At 59.0% G+C, this 16,386-nt stretch overlaps 7 protein-coding genes and 1 non-coding gene across 8 annotated transcripts; 1 reads left to right on the top strand and 7 right to left on the bottom strand.

Annotated features, from left to right (window-relative positions):
• Window positions 1–848: 848 nt before the first annotated feature.
• BJ171DRAFT_106960 (FRG1-like family-domain-containing protein) lies at window positions 849–2,511 on the bottom strand. Its single transcript, XM_053105422.1, has 3 exons — window positions 2,297–2,511; window positions 1,489–2,091; window positions 849–1,218 (listed from the first exon to the last, which is right to left on the bottom strand). Exons 1-3 carry the CDS (start codon window positions 2,347–2,349, stop codon window positions 1,068–1,070), a joined length of 807 nt encoding a protein of 268 aa, XP_052966536.1. The 5' UTR covers window positions 2,350–2,511; the 3' UTR covers window positions 849–1,067.
• A 36-nt stretch (window positions 2,512–2,547) lies between these two features.
• BJ171DRAFT_106952 (phosphatidylethanolamine binding protein) lies at window positions 2,548–3,787 on the bottom strand. Its single transcript, XM_053105421.1, has 3 exons — window positions 3,576–3,787; window positions 3,268–3,357; window positions 2,548–3,025 (listed from the first exon to the last, which is right to left on the bottom strand). The coding sequence occupies exons 1-3, from the start codon at window positions 3,673–3,675 to the stop codon at window positions 2,655–2,657; spliced, it is 561 nt and encodes a 186-aa protein (XP_052966535.1). The 5' UTR covers window positions 3,676–3,787; the 3' UTR covers window positions 2,548–2,654.
• BJ171DRAFT_106951 (uncharacterized protein) lies at window positions 3,788–4,577 on the bottom strand. Its single transcript, XM_053105420.1, has one exon. It carries the CDS (start codon window positions 4,450–4,452, stop codon window positions 3,901–3,903), a length of 552 nt encoding a protein of 183 aa, XP_052966534.1. The 5' UTR covers window positions 4,453–4,577; the 3' UTR covers window positions 3,788–3,900.
• Window positions 4,578–5,498: 921 nt separating this feature from the next.
• On the bottom strand, window positions 5,499–7,399 carry BJ171DRAFT_599250 (FAS1 domain-containing protein). The gene is made up of 4 exons (XM_053114912.1): window positions 6,967–7,399; window positions 6,558–6,757; window positions 6,008–6,272; window positions 5,499–5,861 (listed from the first exon to the last, which is right to left on the bottom strand). Exons 1-4 carry the CDS (start codon window positions 7,345–7,347, stop codon window positions 5,640–5,642), a joined length of 1,068 nt encoding a protein of 355 aa, XP_052966533.1. The 5' UTR covers window positions 7,348–7,399; the 3' UTR covers window positions 5,499–5,639.
• Window positions 7,400–8,243: 844 nt separating this feature from the next.
• BJ171DRAFT_459430 (chitin synthase-domain-containing protein) lies at window positions 8,244–11,464 on the top strand (the record flags this gene model as incomplete). The annotated part of the gene is made up of 4 exons (XM_053108414.1): window positions 8,244–8,620; window positions 8,795–8,896; window positions 9,044–10,641; window positions 10,838–11,464. 4 exons carry the CDS (start codon window positions 8,244–8,246, stop codon window positions 11,311–11,313), a joined length of 2,553 nt encoding a protein of 850 aa, XP_052966532.1. The 3' UTR covers window positions 11,314–11,464.
• Window positions 11,465–12,076: 612 nt separating this feature from the next.
• BJ171DRAFT_505859 (uncharacterized protein) lies at window positions 12,077–12,899 on the bottom strand. The gene has a single exon (XM_053111082.1). It carries the CDS (start codon window positions 12,788–12,790, stop codon window positions 12,161–12,163), a length of 630 nt encoding a protein of 209 aa, XP_052966531.1. The 5' UTR covers window positions 12,791–12,899; the 3' UTR covers window positions 12,077–12,160.
• A 54-nt stretch (window positions 12,900–12,953) lies between these two features.
• Window positions 12,954–16,042, bottom strand: BJ171DRAFT_505858 (uncharacterized protein). Its single transcript, XM_053111081.1, has 7 exons — window positions 15,577–16,042; window positions 15,172–15,444; window positions 14,751–15,020; window positions 14,607–14,646; window positions 14,285–14,382; window positions 14,106–14,193; window positions 12,954–13,865 (listed from the first exon to the last, which is right to left on the bottom strand). Exons 1-7 carry the CDS (start codon window positions 15,964–15,966, stop codon window positions 13,099–13,101), a joined length of 1,926 nt encoding a protein of 641 aa, XP_052966530.1. The 5' UTR covers window positions 15,967–16,042; the 3' UTR covers window positions 12,954–13,098.
• A 234-nt stretch (window positions 16,043–16,276) lies between these two features.
• On the bottom strand, window positions 16,277–16,348 carry BJ171DRAFT_t129. Its single transcript has one exon. It is a non-coding gene; the product is annotated as a tRNA-Pro (tRNA).
• Between the last annotated feature and the right edge of the window lie 38 nt (window positions 16,349–16,386).

Here is a 16,386-nt window from a genome sequence, read left to right as displayed (position 1 = left end):
TCAGTCGTGGGAAGACATCTTGTCAAGGTGAGTCTTGCCTGATAGCCAAACGATCATGTCATTTCGCTGACACACAGCCACGCTTGACTAGGTTTCCAACCAGAGAGATTCAGACGGCGAGGGCGAGAGGACGAGGAAGCGGGGGAACGAGAGAGCGAGAGAGGCATCAAGAGACGAGAGATAAATAGTCGCCCGTCGCTCGGGATATTGCTCAACATCAGTCCCCCGAGACGATCCAACAAGCACCAGTCCATCGCAATGAAGCACACAACTCTTCCATTGCCGAAACCAGCTTGACCAATACTGCTGGTGAGGTATTCATGGCTTTGTCGATTGCACAATGAGATACGATGAGCTGCCACCCACGGCTGACCGATAAAGCAGCAGGGCTCACTATAGGTCCCGACTGCACCAACCAGCCCACGATGGACGAAATGAGGTATGTGGAGGACGACTATTCGATCACATGGCTTCCAGACCGTTATCACTGCAAATCAGCTTATGAGAACCACTTCCTCATCCCCACACCCTTGTTTCCCTCCCTGTTTGGCTGGCTATCAGGTTTGCTGGAAATGGTAAGTTCCGTTGATTGTGCCGCTGATCAGTTTGCCCATATTGCTGGAATCTGACCACCTCTTCCCATCGCCGATCTGCATTTGGACATGATGAACCAGATTCCGACGATCGATCAGGACGACGACCGAGGTAGGAAGTGGGCGACCAAAAGCGTAAATAAATGAATGAAACCAAATGAACCAACACTGTCTGGTACCCACCACCGTCAATCGGCTCAAGGTGATACCAAATGCCGTCAACCGACCATGGCCGGATTCCAACTTTTGCTGCTCCACATACAACGTGACTTTCAGGTGACCGAGATGAGCAGCCGCGAGGGGGCCGGAAAAAATTGATAGTGATAGTTCGCAGGAGATGTAATACCATTCATGGAGCGCGTCCGTCCATCGACTTCTCCATCCAAAGATGTTTGAGACCCCATGTTCATTTCCGAATCGCAGTTGCCTCATGGGTCTGCTCAAGCAATTGCTGGCTGCACCCGCGCCGACCGCCTATTTGCAGAACTTGTCGCTCTTGATCTTCACACGTCGATCCAGCAGTGCTTCGTTCAGATTGCCGGCCTTCTGGGCGTGCTTGAGCTCGCTCGACGATCCTGAGGAACCGGCTGCGACTCGGCCTCCACCCCAGCTCTGGTACTTTTTGCTAGCGACGTTGAAGGTAGTACCAGAGAGCAGATGGAGGAGTGTGTGCCGGAGCATCGGCCGATGGTGTTGAGACGAAGAGCACAAAGAGTGCATGAGTACACGGCGTGGATGACGCTGCCAAATAACCGTCTGCACCAACCAGCAGATCGCAGAGTGCTGCAGCAGCGATCGTCGAGACAGATCCGCCCCGTCATCAGCAACGCATCCATTGCCAACTTCAGTTCCAGGATCTTACGGCCGTGCTCTTCCCCCCGCACCAGTGGCTTACAGATGATCCCTCTCAAGATGCTCAACATCCACGACGGCGTCGGACTTGCGCTTCTTGCGATGCTGACGGCGATACTGAGCTTGCCCGCGCACTTGGAAGGTCTCCCGGAATCCAAGCGACTCCGAGTCGGCCCGGAGAGCCAGAGTCTCTTGATCCAGAGTCAGATACCGATCGAACCGGCTCTTGAAGGCCACGCCGTCGTCCTTGACGATCACCTCCCACTCTTCCGTGGGACCGACGGCCGAGCTGCCAAAGGTCACGACGCCAAACTTGTCGACAGTCAGATACTTCTCAAAGGCCGACTTGATCGAGTACCGGTCCGAGTTTGGGAGTTTGACAGCGACTTGGACCTGAGCCACATCGGCGGGCTCGAGTTCCTGCAGCGGGATCGAGGCCGGGTAGGCCTTGAAGACGGCCTTGTCGCTGGTCTCGGACGACGTCAGCACCAGCAGCGGATCGGGGGTGCAGATCATCGTGGGCCCACCAAAATCGTCCAGGGCATCGACCGCGAGCCAGCCCTCGGAGGGAATGTCGTCGTCCTTTAGGGGCCGGGCAGATTCACCATCGGGATGCGATCGCTCCTTCTTCGACTTTTTCTTCTTTCTGGGCAGTGCAATCAAATTCAGCGGATGGTGGGCGTGCCAGCGGACGGTGGGTGAGCCAGCGGATCGTTTACAGCAGGCAGCGACGGAGATGTTAGTGCTGATGAGGGTGATTATGTCGGAGCCAGAGCCGAAGGGACGAGTTTGAGCTCTTGGCCGACAGAGGCCTGCTGCTGCATGTCGGCTCGGATGAAAGACAGACTCACTTGGGCTCCTCGCCCTTGAACGAGAGCCGGGATGTTCTCGGGGCCTGCGACATGACGGTCGGGGATGGAGCAGATGGAGGCTGGGAGCCAGAGGATCGGCCGGCCCAGCCGAATCGTCCAAAACACCCTGGCCAGGTCCGGATCGAGCCGCCAGCAACACCAACGGCGGCCGTTTATCATCCGGCACCTCGCTCCCTTTCTGAAACAGCCGGGACCGCCCCCCCCCCGTCTCTCGTTGTCGGGGCTGTAAAGTTATTCGATTCGAATGTATTTTTGTTTTTTGTTTTAATTTTTTGCGCAGGAATGAGCTCGTATGGAAGCACGCTCGGCTCAGCCTGGCCCAACGAGAAACAAAGGTCTAGCCTTTGACCTGGGCCTTGAAAAAGTTGCAGCCCACAAGCTCGAGGCCGTATCCTTCGGCCCACGAGTGAGCCTCCCAGCCGCTGCGCTTGCCTGTCAGGACCTCAAAGTCCAGCTTGCCGGGCTGCTTGTACAGCAGGAAGACGTAGCGGTGGAACCCTGAGCCCGATGGGGGCGACGGAGAGACGTAGTCTGACAGGTCTTCGCCATTCTTGTAGGCGCTGCCCTTGATGTTGGCGACAACCCAGTGCCGGAACTCGCCGTCTTCGGGGTTCTTTTTCGACGGGACATCCGGGTCCGTCATGATGAGGGTATAGCGTGTCTTGTCGGTCTCGGGGACCCATGAGACTTCCGGGATCATGCGAGTCGCTGGGAGGGCGGCAAAGGCCAGAGAGAGCGACACAGGCATATCAGTATTAGAAGTGGAGGATCGGGCCGTGCGGGCCAGAGCCAGGACAGGACTCGAAGGATCGGCCGAATGGTCCCGCAGACAGTTCCGTGAATTGGTTTGCAGACCACCTCGCCAACATTCGCGCGTCCACCCGTCTGCCATGTCGAACGTAAAGTACTCATGGTGGGGGATCCAAGCACACGCAGGCCACACAGCTTACCGTCGACGCTAAGCTCCTTTCCATAATTGACTTTTTTCGTCAGGTACTTGACGTTGAGCTCGACCGAGGGGATAAAGTCACTCGGAACCACTGTAAGGGACGGAACAGCGGAGAGCGACACCACCATGAGTCATCGGTTTTGAACAGTCGCATAGAGGAAAGCGCATCCACTATCCACCAGAGGAGGGCATATGGGCTGGATAAAGAATCTGGACGAGCATGGCATCCCCCTCCCTCAAATTCCAAAGAAACGTTCGAGTGCCAGAGTGTGGGAAGAGAGGAGAGAGCTCATGCGAATGTACTCGTACCTTCGCCAATGATGTCAGAGTCCGTGAGAGACTTGAGCCCCTTCATCAATGCCGCTCGGGCTTTGACGAGTTCGCGTTCGTTCGCAGGAGACTGGATCATGGCAGACGGCGTACTGGTCAAAAATGGAGGGAGGAGGGCGGTGTGAAAGCAAAGGGCAGGAAGTGTGTGGAGAGATGTGTTGTGAAGGCGAGCGGATAGAGAGGGCGCAGTGGAGGCGATTATAAAAACGGGGCAGCGATGATCGCTCAGACAATGGCCACAACCAGAGGTGATCTCGGGTGAGTCATGAACTCGCTAATGACGCAGAGGAAAAGGCGGTCGATTTTATAGTGAGACCGGTGCTGGTCTGGCTCTGACTCGGGCGGGGAGACTGAGTGGTGCGGCGCGGCCCCCCCCCTTCTCGGCCGCGCTCGATACGAAAGGCAGTGAGGGACGGCAAGGGGGGAAGCTTGCCCGCAGGGCAGCGCCGGTCATGGCTGCGGGGGTGTCGGGTGACGAGCGGTTTGCGATCTGGGGACAGACAGGCTCGGCCAAGCGATCGAGCCAGGGCGACACTGCTTGTTGCTGGGCGGAGAACATCAAGGAAGCACCGGGCCTGGCGGCGCTGTTTGGCCAAAGCGACGGAGGTGTCGCTGAGAAAGGTGGGATGCAGTGTCGAGGACGGCCGGGTGTCGAAGGCTCTAGAGATAGGTGATCGAAGGTGGTCGAGGGCATGTCCCACGATGGGGGGCATGCGGAGAGCAGCAGAGGTGTGTGGTATATGGCATATGAACAGAGTACAAGACCGCTGGTCTGGCAGGCGAAGAATAGGCCATTACCACGCCGAATAGAGGGTGCAAATATCAGCAGACGACACAGCGGCGCCGATGCGAGCATGGCAGCGACCGGTCTGGGCCATGGAGCGCTGTGGGAAAGTGTGTCTGCCTGGCCGGGTCTGTCGTCATCGACCGGGAGGGGTGTCGAGTCATCTGGCCTGGCCGGGCGTCATGCGGTTCGGATTCACTTGCTTGATTGAGCGGCCCGCAAGTCTCCACCGCCTGGCAGCTTCGGGGGTGGTGGGGGGCGACAGGCCTGCTGGAAGCCTGCTGGAGGCCGACGGAGGGCGTCTGGCCGACGACGACCGACGATGGTCGACAATGGTCGACGAGCGGGCTCCGGAAGCCAGCGATGGATCGAGACTCGCGATAGAGTTGTCGGGTGCATGAAGCAGCGGCCGCGGATCATGCCCATCGATCGTCCTTGCAGCACCCGCAGAGGCGCCGGCTGGCCCCGACAGCGCCCTCTTGCAGACCATCCCATGCCCGGACCCGCCCTCTGCTCTGAGCCGACCAGCGTCTCCGCGCGCCGAGGGGTGGCATGACCTCGGGTGGGATCGTTGCCGCGGCAGCCTCTGGGTCATGATGCGCGGCGGGGGGAGGTGGCGGACCAAGCACCACCGCCTGCGGGCCGGCCGGTCGCTGCCGCTCCACCGATTGGAGAGGCCGCTGGGAGCCCTCTCGTCGCAAAGGCGCGGGCGTTGTTGGGGGCATGACCGACCGAGCATGGCGGATAGGACGACGGTTGGGCAGAAGGGCGAACAGAGAGGACGGATGACACCACAGGACCGCTGGAAACGAAACTCAACCGCCGCCCGAGCCGAGACGCCAGCTCGCTGGCTGGGCAAACAGAAGATCGCATGACCGCAGCGGCCATCCTGTCTGAGTTCTGAATGCAAACAGCGAGAAAGAGTCGCCGACGAGCAACGCTGGGTCCGTTGGCACGGCTGCCGATTCTTGGCCGCCGCTGAGCTGATCAGTGGTTCATCAATGGATTCGATCGAGTTGATCCCGTCGAGTCGATCCCGTCGAGTTGACCGCCAGCAAATCGAAGAGCGAGATGCCGAGACGAACAGGGGACACAAATTCAATCGCGGCTATCGCAAGTGATGGGTGATCATGTGTATTTCACCGCCCTAAAAGTGGCGGCGGGTCATTTTTGTGAGTGCTGCGAATAGAGTGAGGGATTCTATCTAAGATGGATGGCGCCCCACATAGAGACGGCGATAGAAGAGAGAGAGATGGTGCTCAGAGGGCGATCCAAGCAGCCAGAGCACCCACGGCGAGGGTCACAAGGCCACTGGCGGCAACCGAGCCCGCGGCGCTCTTGGGAGTGGCCGTGGAGGCACCACCAGCAGAGGCGGTCTGAGAAGCAGCGGTGCCAGAGGCGGCAGGAGCGGCAGAGGACGAAGGGGTAACGGGGGTCGGCCAGGTGCCGTTGAAGGAGTCGAGGTTGGACGGGATCAGGACCTGTGGGCAAGAGACATGGATGGGGTACTGTCAGGACGTTGCAAAAGGACCACAGCGGTGCGCTTGCCAGAGAATGGATGTCCAAAGAAGGATGCATTGGCCACGACGCGGGCAAGTGGCAACACCTCCAAGGCTGACTGACTTACAGCAGAGATGATGTGAATGACACCGGCGGTGGTGGTGGTGTCGGCCAGAGTGTGGTGGCCCTTGCCGTTGTAGACGGGTCCGTTGGCATCGACGGTGACGTCGAGGGTCTGGCCGTTCAGGGTGGGCAGGATGCCGGGGTTGTAGTTGGTCGAGTACATGACCTTGGGCACCAGGTGGTAGGCCAAGACGTTCTTCAGTTGGGCGGGAGTGAGGGCGGAGACCTGAGACTGGACGGCCGCAAAGGCCGAGTCGGAGGGAGCCAGACTGGGTTGGGGAGGAGCGCCAGAGTTAGTCTCGTCGTGCTGTTGTTGCCAGGCTCGTCGATCTGGATCTGGATCTGGATCTGGATCTGGACTCGTGGGGGCCGAGATCGGCGGTCTCGCTGGCATGCCAAACCCAAAATGCTGGCCCCGCGCGGCTGGGACAGGGGCGCTGCCACACAGGACAGGCAGAAATCGTCTCCCCCACCACCCCCAAGGCCGAACTGCACCAAATGCGACAAGAACACAAACGCGCGATCACGGCTGGCTGCGGAAGCATCAAACCTACATCATGTATCCGGTAAGAGCGTCCAAGTTGTCGGTGAGGCCGGCCGAAGCAACAGCCTTAATGAAGCTGTTGGTAACCAGGGTGGCGTCGGTGTTGACCGAGCTCAGGTAGCTCAGGGTGGTGGAGGGCTTCTGGAGGAGAGGGATGGGCTTGTCGACGACAATAATGAGGCCGTTGTCGGCTTGGATGTTGCGGACGTTCTGGGTGAGAGGGACAGAGCACACGAGCAAAGAGGCATGGTGAGAACGAGGCCCAGCACCGGATCTGGTCCGTTGGCGAAGCGGCGACCCAGATCTGGGAGCAACAGGGCCACACCACCGCCGAAACCTGGTCCTGGCTGATCAACGAGACCGCCGACACAATGCCGCAGACGGAAGAGGCCCGGAGCGATCTTGCGAGTCAGACTTACCACCGAGGTGCCGGTGCCGGTGCGCAAGTGGATGATGCCCGGGGTGGTGATGGAGGTGGTGTCGTAGTTGTCCCAGACGAGAGTGTTGGTGCCAGAGACATCGGTGACGATCTGGTAGTGCCAGGCCTCGCCAGTGGTGGGGGCGCCCGGGAAGGTCAGCGAGCCCAGAAGCTTGGGGTCGGTCGAGGCCGTGATGTTGGAGTCGGTGGGAGCGCAGACGACGTACGAGACGTTGCCGGTCTGCGACCACTGGGGAATGTTGAGAGCAGCAACCTTTTGCAGATCCTTGTCGGCCTTGAGAGCCTGGGCCAGGTTGAGGGCGCTGGTCACGGCCGACGACAGGAGCAGCGAGGCAGCGGCAACGGAGACAGACAGACGCATGGCGATGGAAGTGGAGATGAGATGGAAGTGGAGGTGAGAGGGCGATGGAGGTGAGAGGGCGATGGAGATGGCGGTGGAATATATAAGGCCCGGGCCGAGCAAAGTTTCCTTGCGTCTTGCCCCGGATGTTGTCCCGTCGCGACGCGCGGCTGAGCCAACGGACGCGGTGCGACGTGCCGCGCCACAGCGGACACGCCGCCAGGATCAGCGGCAGCCCTGCACCGGCTGTGTGCGCAGCCGTGCGGCCACTGTTTCAGCCGGCCCTTCAGACGCCACAGCCAGCCTTATTGTGTACCCACACAGGCAACGCACACAGACAACGCGCACACAGACAGCGCGCACAGGTATCCACCGCTGGACAGCGCGTGGCTCCGCTCGGCGCGCACAGCCGCCGCAGCGCTGCACCCCAGCAGGGCCTTGTCCGTGTGCCAGCCCGTGCGCAGCAGGGTGTCCTCCAAGCCGATTTTCTTGCTCTCGCGGCTTGTCCCTGATCCAAGAGGAAAACTGCTGCCGGGCACCGCGGGCTGGCTCGGCCTGTTCGATTCGCCCTGTTCCCCTGCGCTTCTTTGGCCTCGGCAGCGACCTCCCTCTCCTGCCGCAAAGACGCCCAGAGCTGTCCAGCTTCCCCAGACCACCCCATCCATATCCGAACCCGCCGCTTGTGTGTGCGGCCACCCCGTCCTGCCAACACGCCCTGCCAACACGCCCACGGCGGCCGACTCTTCCCATGTGAGCCTCTGTTTGTCTGCCTGGCTTGGAACTTTCCAACCGAACCCCCGTGATGCCGCACGCATCGTTGTTTGCTAATCCGGACGATACGGCTGTCGGAGTTTGCCTCCCCGCTCCTCGGCAGACCTTGAAACATGGCATACTACCGACGAGACAGGCTCTGGGGCATGCACCCAACCCAACGCAGCGACTCGAGCCAAGAAGGCTCGGTCTATCCGCCACCCTCGGCCCTCTCTGGCCGTTCATCAATCGCATCCAGCAACGGTGCCCCAGCGTCGCCCCAGCCGGCCGTATATCGCCCGTCCGTCCGTGCGTCGTTGGTGCCGTCGAGTCCGAGCGTGACCCTGGCCCCGGTCGCCTGGAATGCCGCCACCGGCCGCTCGGCCAATGCAGACTCGACCTCCAACCCCACCCGGCGGCTCAGGACCTCGCTCAGGAGGGTCCAGCTCCAGGCGAACGGCAGCTTTGTTGTCGAGGTCCCCCTTTCGGCGCCGCTGATCAGCAGACTCAAGTACCAGACCGAGGGCGAGTTCACAGAATTGAGGTATGAGTCGCCTGCAGCAAGTCGCATCCAAGCCAAATCGAGTGCAGTACGCTGTTGGGCTCGCAGCCGTGGATGGGCACCCAGGCCCAGGACCAGTGAAGACGCCGGCAGTCTCGATGCCGACACACAGCCCCGCTACCTGCTGACAGAACAAATGTGCCTCTGGCAATGCAGATACAGCGCCTTGACTTGCAATCCAGACGAGTTTTCCGACCAATTCCAGCTCAAAGTAGCTCTCCAAAAGCGCACCATCAAGTTTGCGATTGTCTTGACGCTGTGAGTTCCAGCGGCCAGTGCCCCACAGCATCCTGTTTCCCACAGTCTGGTCGGGCGAGCCGTAGCGTTGTCTCCGCGGGACAATGGAGCACAGCCAGAGACCGACCGAATGCCAATCTAACCCATTCCTGGAATGCCGTTACATAGCCACAATGAGGGCCCCGAGATATTCTGTCGATCCCTCTTTGCAATCTTCAAAAGCATCAACTTTCTCTGCCGCCAAGGAGAGACCGACAAATCAGAGTCCATGGATTGGCAGTCCGTTCTTCTCTGCATCATCACCGACGGTCGAAAAGATCTCCACCCGGACATTAACAACGTCCTCGGTTGCATGGGTCTATATCTCGATGGCCTTACCAAGAGCTCGGTCAATGGCAAGCCCGTCATAGCCCATATGTTTGAAGCGATCTGCCAACAAGTCGTCGCCAGTGACCTGAGTCTCCAAAGTAACCAGCGTGACTCTGACCTCGTTCCCGTCCAGACAGTGCTCCTGATGAAGGAGCAGTCCCAGAAGAGGCTGAACTCGCACCGCTGGTTCCTGAGTGGGATCTGCAAGTCACTCAAACCAGAGACTTGCATGTTTCTGGACACGGGTGTTGCCCCCATGCCCGACGCATTTTTGCGCTTGCATCGCTCACTGTCCGCCAATCCGCGAATCGGTGTTTGTTGTGGAGAAATCGCTGTCGAAACCAGCATCCAAGGCTGCGAGCTACTCAACCCCCTCGTCGCCGCCCAGAACTTTGAGTACAAAGTGACCCATCTTCTCGACCATCCCTTCGAGTCGCTCATGGGATGCATGGTTGAGCTGCCAACGTCGTTTTCGGCATTCCGATACAAGGCTCTGTGCGAGTCTCCGATGCAGGCCTATCTCAAAGGGGAGCTCGACCACGACCGAATCGCCTTCAGTGCCGCCAACCGACGACTAGCAGGCGACCGCGTCCTTCCCTTTGAGCTTGTCGCCCAGGATGGCAAGCAGTGGGTCTGCAAGTACATCTTCTCGGGCAAGGCCAAAATACGGGTGCCCAGTAGCGTCCATGGGGTTCTGCAGCAGCGCAAGGCGTGGGTCAACCGTTCGTTCTTTGCGTCGCTGCGCTCGGTCCGTCGCATCGTCGCCATCCGACGCACCAAGCACTCGATTCAACAGAAGGCCGTCTTTCTGTTCCAGAGCATGTACAATATCCTCCGCCTGACGCTGTCGTGGTTTGGGATCGGCATCATGTACATCCTCTTCGTCTTTAGCTTCATGATGGCCACGTCCGAAAGTGACTTGAGCGGCAACGACTCGCAGGCGGCAACGACCCTGGACCTGTACTATCCCTACGGCGGCGTGGTTTTCCAAGTCCTGCGTCTGGTCTTCCTTGCGGCGCTCTGTGCTGCACTGGTCTCGTCGCTCGGAACCAAGCCGCAGATGACGCCCATGACGTTCATGAGCCTGTGGTTGGCCTTTGCCCTCATCTGGATCTTCACGGTCGTCAACCTTGGATGCGTAGCCACCCAGACCATGACCACAATCATTCGAACGGCCCCAGCAGCACTCGGTAGCGACGTGCGCTTCGACGGACGGCTTTTCGCCTACGCCATGCAGTTCTCAGGCTTCCGCGACATTATTGTGCCCGCGGCGCTCAACCTCGTCGCGGGATTGATGGCCTTCCTGATAGCGCTGGACCCACTGCCAGTCTTTACTTCATCGCTCCAGTACATCTTGTGGCTGCCTGGATACGTCAACCTCATTTCGGTGTTTGCATGTACGTTGAGCGGATCCGACCCGTCCGAGCTGGGGCACCGGATGAACTGTTGTGCAGTTTGCAGAGAGTTGCTGTGCAGTTTGCAGAAGGCTGTGTGCAGTTCGCAGAGAGTTGCTCGCCCGCATCCACCGATTGCCGCTCGTACTCATTAACCAACTGTCGCTCGTCTGTATGTGTATCGATCGACCGCCGCTAGTCACGAATCTGCATGATGTCTCCATGGAGCTCCGCCCCGAGCCATCCCCCACTTTGGGCATGGACTCTGTTCAGTCGTATTCCGATCCTCTCAGCCGCAAGCATACCCAGCTCGCATCTACCGGTGTTCCAGACGACCTGGACGAGCAGTACATGCATTTCAATAAGCTTCGGCAGAGCCAACAGAAAGACTTGTCTGCCCGTCCAGCCAAGCAAAAGACCGACCACACGACCGAACAGACGGACTACTTCAAGATGCTGAGAACGCAGATCATCTTGGGCTGGCTCGTTGCGAACGGAGTCCTCTGCTGGGCCTTTACGGGTGCTCCCTACGTCAAGTCTCTGAATATGTACCCGCATCCCGAGTTTGGCATCCAGATGAACCTGTTTCTTGTGGGTTTGATATGGCTGTGGACCGGGATGAACCTGCTGCGATGTCTCGGGGCGATGATGTACATGATCATCGGCCGCCGCTGAGACGACATCGCAATGAGAGCGCCAGTCCATCCCGTGCTGCAGAATCAGGCCCAGACTCAAAGCACTGGCCGTTTCTCCCTACCAAAGTAGCTTGTTTCTGTTGCACGGCATTGCAATCTACAGAGGGCTCAATACATATCCAATGCGCGAACTAGAAGGCCACATCTGTGATGTCGAAGCGTTGGCAATGCCATCGATGGACTGGAAGGACAGCTCACCACCAGTCAATGAGTCGATGAGTCGATGTGGATGGGCAGATCAGATAGCTTGAAGTGTGGTGCACGCTTCTGACCACCCGGGCATCTCTGTAGGGTCCTCGGAAGTACGATCGCTGAATCGAACGAGTCGTTCGCCGTGTGGGCATCTCTGGCGGCGGTGGTGGAACTGCTCAAAGTACCGGGAATACACTTGCGGCCGTTCTTCTGCAACTACGCGACGGTTCAGGCTGCCGCCACGATCGCTGATGTAAACTCGTTCTCGGACATTCTGAGCTTTTGGGTTGTTAGTCAACTGGTGCTGATCTCGCTCCTGTTCTTGGTGCCTGTGTTCTTTGGCAAGGCGATATCCAGGTGGATCAAAGGCCGGCTGAACATTCAGTAAGAGGACGAGTCCGAGGACTCTGGCGGGGTACTGAGGCGCCGACATCGTATCGCTCAATAGATGGATCGACACAGGTCCAGATTCAACATACGACCCATGGCATCCACGACATCCACGACATCCACGACGTCTCTGGGAGTGCACGCCATTCACGTATTCAACGTATTGCGAAATCAACCACTTTGTATTCACCGAGTCGACAGATGCATGGACTCGCCATTGAGGTAGTGCTTGGCGACAGAGTCGACTAGATGCGATCGAGCTCGGCCTCAAGCCTCTCGACGGCGGTGGCGAACCGGCGAAAGTCGGAGAGGCGCTCGTACTGCTCGAAGCAAAAGTCTGCCTTGTGCCTGTCATCTGCCTTGGCAAGGCATTTGGCTATCGCAGTCGGGAAGGATCTCTCCCGAGAAACCTGCGACGAGCCGGCACCGGCGGCATCGGGATCTGGCTCCGCGCACCCAAGCACACAGGTGTTGTAGGCGATTCGATTGAAGTTGACAAGCACACGATCGAAGGAGCTTGCGACGAAGCGATGGACAGAATCACCGGCAGCCTCCAGATCAATGTCGAGCGAGCTGCTGCTTGGTCGATCGTGGGTCTTGCCGTATTCGCCGGCGCCGAACATCCAGTCCACCATGTCGCCAGGCGACTTGAAGTCCCGGTGGAAGGGAGTCTTCCAGGACGAGCTGTAATCGTGGGGCAGCGATGGGTCCTCAGAGCCAGGCGGAGTAGGCAGGTAGATGCGTGCTATGTTTTTGCATGCACTTGCACATTCCTCCTTGGTGGGCGGCTTGGAGTCGTCGACGAAGCCGTCAAGTCGGCTGGTGCGGTCGGCGAGGGCACGGAGCTTGCTAGCGACACTTTGGGGAGTTGCCATTGAGGGGAAGGGCCAATGTCGGGATGCTGGATCGAGTTGAAGCCAGGCGGATGGTTGCTCACAGCTCCCCGCAGCTTCACGCAGTCAGGAAAACGCGCGAGATCCTGGTTGGCTGTGCTTCGGCCACGTCTTGCCATGAAATGCGGTCACGGGTCTCGGATCTGGATGGACGGGCGTGTGTATATTCAAGATTCAGAGGAGGGGAATAATACAAGCTGCCCCGGTCATGATGGCCGAGTATCCCGATCAACGAACGCTGTCGGCAGCACGGCCAGCGAAATGCCGACGCCGCAACGCTCGGCTATGGATCAAAGGTCCGCAAGGAATCTCATCAGCTTGCGATACTGGTTGGGGTCCGAGATATTGATGCGCATCGTTAAAACATCCTCGTCTGCCGGACTGACGTGGTGAGACCATTCGGCGACCCTCAGGTGGACCTTGGCTGGGGCATCGACGGCATCGAGGCGCTGCACCATAGCTTCTTCCACACATCGGGCACATGGCAGATGCGGGGATGCTGTCTCGGTGCGTCCATGCTCGATCTGGGCTGGATACGTAACGGTCGGATCGACAGTCGCTCCATGGTTCAGATGCTTGAGCGAGCTCTGAGCCAGGGCTGTGAGGAGCTGTGGATAATGGAAAGGATGCCGTGGTGGCGATAGGTGTGTTTGCTGCGACGCATCTTTCGAGCCAGTCCATGAAGTGCCTGCTTCAGTATCCGGCGGATACCGAGTCGCCGAGCCTTCAGATTGCTGGTGCGACAGCGAATGGTCGTCGAGGCTGGTATCGGATCCTGTTGTCTTGACCTGCCGCAAGGGTGCGGGCTCGGTCTTATTCTGAGGGTTCTGCCGCTGATAGGGCAGCTGACCCTGAGCCAATGCCCTCAGCTGGGCCTCGAGCCGCTGGTTCATCTCGGCCCGCTTCTGCCTCTGCTTCTGATTGAAGCGTCGAACGACGACGGTATACTGCGTTGTGATCATGGTGAGAGGGAAGGCCACAACAAAGAGCGAGGCGACCATGGCCCCAGTGGTGGCAAGCTTGCCGGGCAGGGTGGGCGGAACTACATCGCCATACCTGTCAGCAGAGCAGACGAAAGACAATCAGATTCGAGGAACAGGCGCCATGTAAAGTTGCTGCGGAAAGGAGCAACTGAACGCAAGCACGGCTACTCATTTGTGGCCACGGGACAAGAATCAAAGTCGCCGACTGGCGCTCGAATGCCGATCATACCCCTGCGGCAGGGAGAAGAGTTATGCATGGGTCAGTTTCGCGGAGATCGCGAGGGCAGAGGGCAGAGGGCAGAGGGCAGCACTTACGATGGTCGTCAGAGTCACGATAAGAAACCAGAAGGTATTGGGGATTGACTGAAAGTATGCGGGCTGGCCGTTGCTATAGTACCAGATCTGGGCAATGGAGCCAGTACAGAGAACCGAGTCAATGGGCCGATTACAGGTGTGGTTGGAGGTGCAATACCCAAGCGGCTGCAAGACTCACCCCGTCCTGCTGGAACGACTGAAGGTTGTCGCTGTAGTAGACGAGCGTTCCGAAGAAGAGGATGATGATGGGCAGCACGTAGAACAGCGCAAGGATGCCTGTGACAGAAAGTCATGGATGCGGGCGAGCGTGAGAACATGAGAACATGAGAACATGAGAACATGAGAACATGAGAACATGAGAACATGAGAACATGAGAGCATGAGAACGGCCGGCCTGGAGACCCGAGGCGTTGCTGGTTCGCACGCAACAGGACAGCAGAGTCGGCGAAAGATGGCTCTATTGGCCAGTTCTGCGATCCCCCTCGACCAAGGTTACCCACCATCACGCGAATTGTAGAGAGCCTGGACCAGGAATTCGAGCTGTGGCAGGCGGGACTTGCGCGTCAGGCAACAGCGTCCGATAGGAAATAGAGTTTGGCCCAGCATCCTTTGGCACCCTTCTGCGCCGGCGGTTCGCGGCTCACCTTGGACGAGACGATGAAGAACTTGGTGACCCGCATGATGCGGAAGGGCCGGACGGGGTTGTTCGATGTCCAGCCATAGCAGAACTCCACAGGGCTCTGTCCCGTTACCAGCGCCACAACGATCTCGACGCAGAAAGGGATGATGGACACCATGTCGGCAAACCTGGCCCACTGGAAGATATCGGCCCATGACCGCACGACCGCCAGATTCAGCACCAGCTCCAGGATGAAAATCGTGGTGCATACACAGTCGATGGCGAACAGGATCGACTGGGGCAAGAGGAGGCAGTTTCAGCATCAGAGTCGAAATGGTCGCTTGAATGGACGGGCTAGTGGTCCGTCAGCATCGGACAGAATCGACCGAGCCCAGGCGAGAGTAGATATGCAGGGCTTGGTTGTGCCGACTCTGAGCCTCTCTCACCTGGCTGCGGGGGTCTTTGACGACCGCATAGACGGTGGTCAGACAGAGAGTAACGACGGAGGCCCACAAGGCCAACACAAAGAGGGTCTGAAGCAGACGGCTCGGCCACCATGTCTTGCGGTTGTGCAGAAGGCGGTCGACAAGCAGCTTGAAGGAAACCGTCGGCTCGCTCTCGATGAGAGGCAGAAGCTCCTTGCTGTTCGAGTGAGCACTCGACGGCTCTCCATCGACGGCGACCAAGCTGGACAGGCGACGGCGGCTGCGAACTGTCGACTGCAAAGGAAGGAAGCGAGTCAGAGCTGCGAACAGGGCCGCAGACTCCACGATAGAGCCGAGTCCAGATTTTGCCATGCGAAGAGGGGGCGCAGACTTGGCAAGGCGGCAGGAACCATCCACCAGACTCACCCGAACGGATCCAGCTTCGTCTTGGATGGCAACGTCGTCTGCATTCTGCACCGTAGTGCTTGGCGAAACGAGGTTCTCGTCTACGGCAGGTGCTGAGGCATCGCTGTTCGAATGGCCCCAGATCCATGCAACCGACGGACGGTGCTCGGGACGGTCGGCCTGGACCGTATCAAACAGCGGGTCCGAGAAGACGGTGTCGTTTGTGTCGAAGCGCTCGAGCGGAATCCCCAGCATAGCGGCCAAATCACGCAGCTTTGGAGCAAGACAGAAGAAGCGGCTCGGAGCGAGACAGAAGAAGCAGCCACCAAACACTCCCCGACAGCGACGACCAGCGAGGGCGACCGGATGGTTGCGATAGGACACCCCGATAGCGACACGCCCAAGAGCCATCTGCACCCGAAAGCTCGGGACCAGCCACCAAAACCAGCGATGTCCTTTGTGGGTGCTTCACGCGCCGGCTGTTTCGAGACGGCCGACAGAAGCGGCCGACAGAAGCGGCCGACAGAAACTGCAGCAGAGCCGACTGATAGTGGGTCCGTATGGGCATGCCGATGGATGCCGATGGATGCTGACGAGCAGGACCACAGACACAGAGATTCACTCGGCAGAGCCATCCGATGCATCGTCGACAGAGCAGCAGGACCCCCTCCTTGCCGTGTATGACCTGCCTGCATCCAGGGCGAGCGGGACAAAAACAAAAGGGCTTCTCCGGGAATCGAACCCGGGACCACTCGCACCCTAAGCGAGTATGCTACCACTGTACCAAGAAGCCGTCACACCACTCGTCGCTCTCGCGGCTCGAACCGGCGC

This window comes from Polychytrium aggregatum (assembly GCF_025602895.1).
Source record: "Polychytrium aggregatum strain JEL109 chromosome Unknown BJ171scaffold_19, whole genome shotgun sequence".
Taxonomy (NCBI): domain Eukaryota; kingdom Fungi; phylum Chytridiomycota; class Chytridiomycetes; order Polychytriales; genus Polychytrium; species Polychytrium aggregatum.
Note: the sequence above shows the minus strand (reverse complement) of the source record. Positions and strands in the feature narration are given on the sequence as shown.